The sequence below is a fragment of the Rutilus rutilus genome (assembly GCF_951802725.1).
Source record: "Rutilus rutilus genome assembly, chromosome: 15".
Classification (NCBI taxonomy): Eukaryota; Metazoa; Chordata; class Actinopteri; order Cypriniformes; family Leuciscidae; genus Rutilus; species Rutilus rutilus.
In genome coordinates, this window is record NC_140220.1 from 19,125,776 (window position 1) to 19,134,504 (window position 8,729).

The 8,729-nt window shown below is 40.0% G+C and overlaps 1 protein-coding gene across 1 annotated transcript; it reads left to right on the forward strand.

Moving 5' to 3' along the window:
- The first annotated feature begins 562 nt into the window (after positions 1–562).
- clec11a (C-type lectin domain containing 11A) lies at positions 563–6,980 on the forward strand. The gene is made up of 4 exons (XM_084433100.1): positions 563–1,138; positions 1,867–1,978; positions 2,413–2,604; positions 5,121–6,980. Exons 1-4 carry the CDS (start codon positions 1,028–1,030, stop codon positions 5,516–5,518), a joined length of 813 nt encoding a protein of 270 aa, XP_084289226.1. The 5' UTR covers positions 563–1,027; the 3' UTR covers positions 5,519–6,980.
- The last annotated feature ends 1,749 nt before the right edge of the window (positions 6,981–8,729 follow it).

The window sequence follows — 8,729 nt, forward strand, 5'->3', positions numbered from 1 at the left end:
GAAAAAGGCCTCATTAGTTTCTGACTGTAAAGTGGCCCTGTGGTTTTCCAAGAGTCTTTCAACATTTTTTTTAAGGGTAACGTTTAGCTCATTATAGTTTCGGTTACTGACAGGCTACTTGTATATCCGAATAATCTTGACAGAGTTTTGAGTTAGTTTATAGGTGGATTAGATCAGTCTAACAACAACAGATATCCATAGTTTCAAAGAGTTCTTTCTAATTGTTATTTGTTAAAGGTAGACATCTAAGCTGTTTATCTGTTTCTGGATCTGTTCCTTGTACCGTATAAATGTCTAGACAGTCATCTGGGAGAGATTTGTTTAGTTAGAGTTACGTAATGAACTGGGTTATTTTGGGCAAAACTCCATTCTTACATCCTTATTCCCTTCCAAAGTCTCCTCAAGAGGAAGAGAGAAAGAAAGTGTCTTGTTTGAGGACGAGAAGCCCAAATTCCTTCCATGAGTGGAGACAGAACTCAGCTGGTTATGAGACGTGAGACATTTTCCTGTCATTCGGCCACCGTTGACTTCAACAGAACAACATGTTCCCAAGGGACAAAGCACTGACGAATGTGTTTGTAAGGAAGTTTAGTCTTAGGGAAGAAAATAAACGTTTAGTTAAATGTTTATGTAAGAGGGAGACAGCTGAGTCAGTAAAACTGCCATGTTAGCACAAAGAATAGAAGTGGGAGGAATGTGTTTGGGTATAATACGCTCAGGATGAAGCAGCTGAAAGAAAGAAAACAGAAAGAAAGAAAAGGAAACTTTCAGATAAGGTGAAAGGAGGAGGAAAAGTGTCCGACAGCTGCAGAGAGGGAGGAGGCTAAAACAAAACAGAGCTGTAAAGAGGTGAACTAGAGAGCGAGAGAAAGCAAGAGAAGGTTGAAAGCAATGTGAACAGAGAGAAGGTTGCTGTTGAATGAACATCAGACGAGCTGGACATCTGGGTCTGTATATATACAAAAAGACAAGAGAGCTGGCTGAAAAGAAGAAAGGGATTTATGAAGTGAAGTGATTTGAAGTGGAGATGATTCCAACCGTGATTCTGGCGGCTGTAGTGGGCTTCAGCGCTCTGTCCTCCTGCGACTCTGCCGACAGCAGCACCAGATCGCCCGTCACAACAGCTGATCTGACTCAGGTTAAGAGTTTACCTTTACTTTCTGGGAAATCAACCATGTTTAATGGTGGCAGCTTGATTAATAATTTGTATTAAGTTTCACTGAGAAAATGTCTACCATGATGCTAATACAATACTATTCCTTCCAGTGCCTTGGAGTATAATGTAAATACCTTGGAATACATCAAAGTACCATGCTATTACCGTATGATACCATCACTGTACCATGGTACTGCAACACTATGGTTTTATACTAAGGGTTATTGTGTTGCTTTAGAATGAGGCTAATTCAATACCTGCTTCTGTATTCATATTGCATGCAACGCTGGGGGCAAATGTCATGAGTATTAATTTCTGGTTGCTATCATCCTCGATCTGCAATCACATTATTTCAAGTACCTTCCCATGATAATGCATTCAGTATCAGGTAAAGGCTGGAATACACTACACAACTTTTAACATCTAAACAGATTTGAAACTTTCCGACTTTGTAAGGATGTTACAGAGGAAAAACTGAGGATCACACACTACCACAGTTTCAAGTTGTTCCAAACAGAAACTCACGCAGGAACATCTGCCTTGTTGCTAGGAGACGCATGACAAATAAAAACAATGTGTTCTAAAATCAGCTCAAAAAGTTTTGACTCTTCCAGACCATTAATCGGGGCAAAAATATTGGTAAAAGTTGTGTACAGAATATTCTTTAAGTCTGGTTTTGATGGAGGTTCTGTTGTCGTTTAATTCAACAGGCAAGAGAGTTCAATGAGGAGACGGTTAGAGGGCGCGGGGACACTCCTGATATCATCGAACCTGAACCCACCACTGCCGTCTCCGACATGGAGAGCACTTACAACTACATATGTGCGTTACCCAATCACTCATTTCACTTACACACTTGCATCTGAAGTACCAGAAAATCAAGCCAAAACTAATGCAACGGAATGGATATATATGCAAATTACTTGCACCCCGTGTCTTGACTTGCACAAATAAAGGCTTGTTAGTGTGGTCGTATTACATAGTCTGGGCATGTGAATTATATAATGATACGTGAGCATGTTATTTCATTGTAGTCATTTGATGAACTTAGTAAGATTATATCTTAAAAAAAAAGAAAAAAACTGCTATTGAAGGCCCTCCAAGGATCCAGACATACTATATCATCAGCTACCTTCCCATCAACCCCTTCCTCCTCCAAAAGTTTCTTAATATTCCTATTCATTCTCTGGTATGCAGCTGCATAGCTGACTAATGAAAGACTTGATTCAAACGTGTCTATTTATACATTTCTGCAGTGTCTAGACTGGCAGCGATGGATCAGGCCATCCACAGGCTTAATGTGGGACATTACACATTGGATATTAAAGTGACACAACTGCTGGAAAGAGTTTCACGTCTTGACAATAGACTAGGTGACACTGAGGATGCCATTCAACAGGTCTCGTCCTACTGCAAGGACAACCGCAAAGAGATTGGACGACTAGAGGGTCAGTGGGTTCAATTATACATTCTGAACTTTATCCTTTCATCTTACCCTATTCCTGCCCTCTTTAACAAAACCACTTCCAATCTGAAATATGACTTTTCTATCTCTCACTCTGACCCATAATCTCTAACCACTTCACCTAACCCAGGAGTGTCCAATCCTGCTCCAGGAGGACCACTTTCTTGCAGAGTTAAGCCGGGTTCATACAGTGCGATTTTTGCCACGATTTGGTTGTCTGAGACAAATTGTGCAAATCCTAAAAGATTCCTCTGATCCTAGACTAAAATCTGAAGTCTTTGATCATTAGTTTAGCATGTCCGCCGATTAACCATTGCGATCAAATTTTCCCTCAGACGAAATTCTGGTAGTGTCAGAAGATTTGACTCGCAGTCCTGCAGGGTGACTCATGTGTAACGCAGCTCAGTCACCGAATGCGTAATTGATTGATGATGTAAAACTCCGGACAAGTTTTCTTGTGTGCGTTCGTTTTTAACGCATCTTGACTGTTGTACAGTCTGACATTAATGACAACTGAGATCTTACAGTGTGACATGGATTACATCGGGGATCATGTTCATACAACTTTGACAAGAAACAATCGTAAAGGACTATTATAAATCGCGCAGTGTGCACCCCGCTTTATGCTCTAACACAGTTGCCTGGGCTAGAGCTAAACTCTGCTGGAAGGTAGCCCTCCTGGAGCAGGATTGGACATCCCTGCCCTAACCCAATCTTAAGGGGCCGTTCACACAGAATGAGTTTTTCCATTCCACTGCGCAACTTTTCCATTATTTTTCTATGTAAACGCGCTAGATGGATGTGTTTGACCGTTGCGTTCGCGTCTTGCGTCTTTTGCAGTGTTTCGTGTATGACACTCCGTTCTAAAAACGTGGTGCTCAAGTTAAAATAAGCGTCACAAGACCTTGCGGTTTTCCCCATTCCACTGCTTGCGTCTTGCGTTTTTCAAAGCAAAAACGTGTTCTGTGTGAACCATCCCTAACCCTGCAGCCTAGCCTCCTATCTCTAACTCCAGCCCTGAACTTCCAATCTTAAAACTTTGACTCCAACTCCTAATTCAAACCTTGACCCTTGTCTCCTATTATAATTTCTGTACTTTACCCACGATACTGTCATCCAGTTTTCAGACCTAACCCCAATTCCTAATTTCCTACCCTAAACACTAATCCCAAGCCTATGCTTAACTGTCAAATCTTAACCCCTACTTAAACTGTAGTCCAGGGGTGTCTAATCCTGATCCTCCTGGAGGGCCACAGTCCAGCAGAGTTCAGCTTCACACCTGAACCTGCTAGTCAAGGTCTCACTAGGTATTCTAGAAACCTCCAGGCAGGTGTGTTGAGGCAAGTTGGAGAGCTAAACTCTGCAGGACAGTGGCCCTCCAGAACCAAGTTTGGACACCCCTGCTCAAGTCCCTATTTCAACAACTTTCCAACACAAAACTCCTAATGCCAGCCCCGAACCCAGATCTGAATGTTATAGAGGAAAACCACACGTTGCCAATACTGGTTCTGATCTCTTGATTGGGGCCTAAAGTATAAGTATATATACAGTGCAATGCATAAGTGAATACACCCATGCTAAAGTTGACTAAAAAGAGGAATAAAAAATCATATTTTGGAAATTGAACTTAATGCCTTAATTAAAAAAATTAGGAAAAATCCAACCTTTAAGGACACCAATTTTCTTTGTGAATGAATAATGTATCGTAAATAAATAAATGTTCTTCCTTAAAATACATGGTGCATAAGTGAGTACACCCCTATGTTAAATTCCCATAGAGGCAGGCAGATTTTTATTTTTAAGTATTTTTTTTTTTTAAATTGTAGGATACTATGCATCCTGATAAAGTTCCCTTGGCCTTTGGAATTAAAATAGCCCCACATCATCACATAGCCTTCACCATACCTAGAGATTGGCATGATTTTATTTCAGTTAGCCTAATAGCTAGTTTGATTTGCATTGAGAGATGATCTTATGGAAAGTACCCCATGCCAATCTCTAGGTATGGTGAAGGCTATGTGATGATGTGGGGCTATTTTAATTCCAAAGGCCAAGGGAACTTTATCAGGATGCATAGTATCCTAAACAAAAAATAAATAAAAATACTTAAAAATAAAAATCTGCCTGCCTCTATGGGAATTTAACATAGGGGTGTACTCACTTATGCACCATGTATTTTAAGGAAGAACATTTATTTATTTACGATACATTATTCATTCACAAAGAAAATTGGTGTCCTTAAAGGTTGGATTTTTCCTAATTTTTTAAATTAAGGCATTAAGTTCAATTTCCAAAATATGATTTTTTATTCCTCTTTTTAGTCAACTTTAGCATGGGTGTATTCACTTATGCATTGCACTGTATATATATATATATATATACATATAAGCAAATCTTGATGGCATTACTCCACTTGACGCTCATAAACTTAACGTCTGTGTGCTGTACTTTATTAAAAAAAAAGAAAATTACTGATTCAATCAATTTATGTTGCTCCAGGCTGTCAGAAAGGCCGTAAAATGGGTTACAAATGCGTTTTGGCATATCGTGTGTATGAGACCTACGCAGACGCATCCCAGAAGTGCCAGGAGCGGGGAGGACGCATGGCTATGCCACGAGATCGCAAGGAGCAGGAAGCTTTGGCTGAATATGTGAAATCAGTTTTCCATGGAAACTGGCCTGTGTGGCTTGGAATTAACGACCAGCGCTCCGAAGGCCTCTACCTATTTGAGGACACAACCCGTGTCACTTACTTCCAATGGAGGAAGCACTTCCTGTCAAGCCAGCCAGATGGTGGGAAACGAGAGAACTGTGTAGCCATGTCCTCAGATGATGGAGACTGGTGGGACACCTACTGTGACAGACGCATGTATTATCTGTGCGAGTTTGACGTTTGACCTTGATCAATTCCTATACAGTCCAGCTCTCTTCTTATTGATTTTTGTTTAATATATCAAGAGCTGCTATTCACTAAAACTCATAAAAACTGGAGAATTATGCACATGTAGAATTAAGGCCAGTGAATTTACAGATCCCATGAAATGTTTTGATAAATGGATTTCCTATTGATGTTAACAGGATGTCGAAACAGGACATATTAGGCCTTAGCCTCTTATTCCCATTGAAGCCCAAAGTGGTTCCATTGGTTGAGACAACTTTTATAAGTGCTTTATTCACTGTCTCGCTAGAAATGATAGAAAATAATTTTATCCTGTATTTAGTCATAATCATGAAAATGTTAATGCCTTTTAAATTAAATATTAAATATCATATACCACAGAAGCTAAAAAATGGTCAAATTAAACATTTCCTTTTTCTTTGTGTGTTCAGTTAGCCTTCGTTAACAAGCTAAATACCTGCTTACTAGCTCAACACAGCACTAAGAAAAGCTCTTTTGATTAGCTTGAACAAGATACCATGATAATGCACTTGTTTTTGAACAGGCTTTGATCAAGAGGAAAGGATTCTCCAGTGGGATCTTGTTCGATGTAAAGAAAGCATTTTTAAAATGCGTAAATCTGTTAAAAGTTTCCAAACTTTTAAAATCAACTTTATATGTAGATGTGGTGTTTTCACCACATGTGTATGCTTTAAGACAAACCATGTGCAAATTCAGTACTAATTGCTGAGTATTTTCCCCTTAAAAACTGCAGTGAACCAAAAACGCGGTTTGACACGCCCCTGTTTCCTGCCATCACAAACATGTAACCAATCCCGTCAACATGTGGGGCGGGGCTTTTCTCCACTGACTTTCTATGTTCAAAGAGTTTCTGAAGATGCTGTTTTTTAGAAGGCAGCTGTCTGACTCTGAGATGGCGAATGGGAACATGGTTTGTGTAACATTAGCAACACATTATTAGCTGTTTGATAATGTAGTCAAGCAAAAGCTAATCATATCAATTACTGTTATGTGTTCGATGTTGTAGAAAGTGATACATAAAACACATTAACTAGTAGACAACCCTGTGTAATTTACTTGTCCTCTTCTTCTCCTGAATCGGTTTCTGGTTGAAACATATATGGCTGAATTAAACCAATATTTCCACCTGTCATTGCGCAGCGTTTACTACAGTAAAGTTGACTGAGTGGATCTCGGAGCTTGAGTGAGTGGAGACGGGCTAATTTGCATATTCATATTTCCACATATTTTAAATGAAGCAAGAGTTATATTCAAACTACTTTAAGGCAGGGGTCCCCAACCCCCGAGCCGCGGACCGGTACCGGGCCGCACAGAAAGAATAAATAACTTAACGTATTTTCCGGACTATAGGCCTAAAAATGCGTCATGAAGAAGAAAAAACATATATAGCCTAAGTCGCACTGGACTATAAGTCGCATTTATTTAGAAATGTATTTCACAAAAAAAACAAAACAATGTTACAGACGGGACAGTTCTCCGTTACGGACGTGAGCGCTCTGAAAGTGGCACTAAAAGACTGCTTTAAAACTTTCACAGAGACCTCAAACAGAAAGCACAAAGCCTGTCTTTAAATTTAATTTCGTTTTGTATTAATTGTATCTTAATTTTAATCAATGTTTCATCAACCAATTGACCCTTCGCTAAGCCACGCCCGAAAACCGCCACTGGCCAATCGTGGCTTAGCAACCGTAACTAGGCGCGGGAGGTCTGGCAAGCTTTCGAGCGAGGGAAACATGCCCATGCGTTATGCGTATGGATTGTGCAAATCTGATACCCGGTATCCTAAAAGTTTGGACGGGGTGGTGGATTTTGTTCCCTTCCCGAAACCTAAAACCCAAGGGGAGAAATGCCGGGCGTCATCTTTATTTATATAGCGTTTTTAACAATGTAGATTGTTCCAAAGCAGCTTTACATTGATAATAGGAAATTAAAAGTAAAGTGTTTTGGCTTTATAGCAGCTCTAGAATAAAGTTATTGTCCAGCTCGTGGATCAAGCAGTGTGATTAAAGGCAAGACGGAGGCTCACTGACATAACTTAACGTTACTTAAAAATATATTTCAGCATTTTGTTAATCGACGGCTAAACTAGTAGGCCCCAATCCGATCGCGACTCTCCCGGTGTTAGTTCTAGTATAAGTAAAAGGTAGTTAGTAAAAGGAGGGAACATCAGGGGGCTTGCCGGAGATCTCCAAGGAAAAGGTTGGTATGCAAACTTAATCAGTTCATAACAGTAACGTTAGTCACTTATGTGACCCACGACGTGTGAGCTGTAGCCTGGCGCACTAAAAATATAAGCGGGAGAATGTTATCATTGCAAAGTGGTCAGGCTAATGTCTTGTGTTTATTCCACAATACTTATGGATAAGCTGTTTGATTTATAAATATTAGATTTTCAAATTTCACTCACCCTGCTGTGCATGCACATAGCTGTTCCTCAATTTGTGTGTTTCCCATTTGAATGGTCAGCGTATGAGGCGCTGCTGCTTGCGCTGGGACCTAACGATCTAGGCTTTAGCTTCAATTTTGATGAAATTATTCTCTAATCGTTTGCATATTATGTCGTGGATATATCCCTCGAATGCATACTGCAGTCCCTTTTGTTTTGCTCTCTCAGATTTTCACCTGTTCGCCAAAAATGACTAATTATCTCCTTGGGAATGTCTGAAACCGGTGCATACATACTGTAATAGACGTGCCAGGCGCAAAAGCTTGACAGGCGTAGCAACAGTAACTAAGGAGGGCGGGGCTTAGCGAAGGGTCAATTGCCTGGATTTAATAAATAAGAAGTAAATATATTCGAAAATAGATAATCACGACATGGAGGCACCGGCGCGTGAACTGGAGCTCGTCTCATAAATGAACCGAAACTCAGCGTAGGCTATAAGGTAGCCTACTTGCCTCACAGACCTGAGACATATATAGAAAGCTTGAAATGTCTACTTTTAAACAGAACAATTCAAAAAAAGACTGTTTTTATGTAATTCGTATGAAATGTGCATTTCTTTCTGGCGCGTTCACTACTGCGAAGATCGCGAGTCAACTTCATGTTTGCAGCCGACACTGACACAGAAAACACTTGTTTATTAGTAAACAATTAAAATGTCTCCTGCTATATTTTACATATTCATAATCATTAATTTTGCCGGTTCTTTGTGACAGCTTTTAGGTGCTTTATTGGCAGCGCCACC

What these genes read in the sequence shown, in the direction of transcription:
- clec11a (XM_084433100.1), top strand. Translation starts at nt 1,028, where the DNA reads ATGATTCCAACCGTGATTCTGGCGGCTGTAGTGGGCTTCAGCGCTCTG. An exon ending in CAACAGCTGATCTGACTCAG is followed by an intron (nt 1,139 to 1,866) that starts GTTAAGAGTTTA and finishes TTAATTCAACAG; the next exon opens with GCAAGAGAGTTCAATGAGGA. An exon ending in AGAGATTGGACGACTAGAGG is followed by an intron (nt 2,605 to 5,120) that starts GTCAGTGGGTTC and finishes ATGTTGCTCCAG; the next exon opens with GCTGTCAGAAAGGCCGTAAA.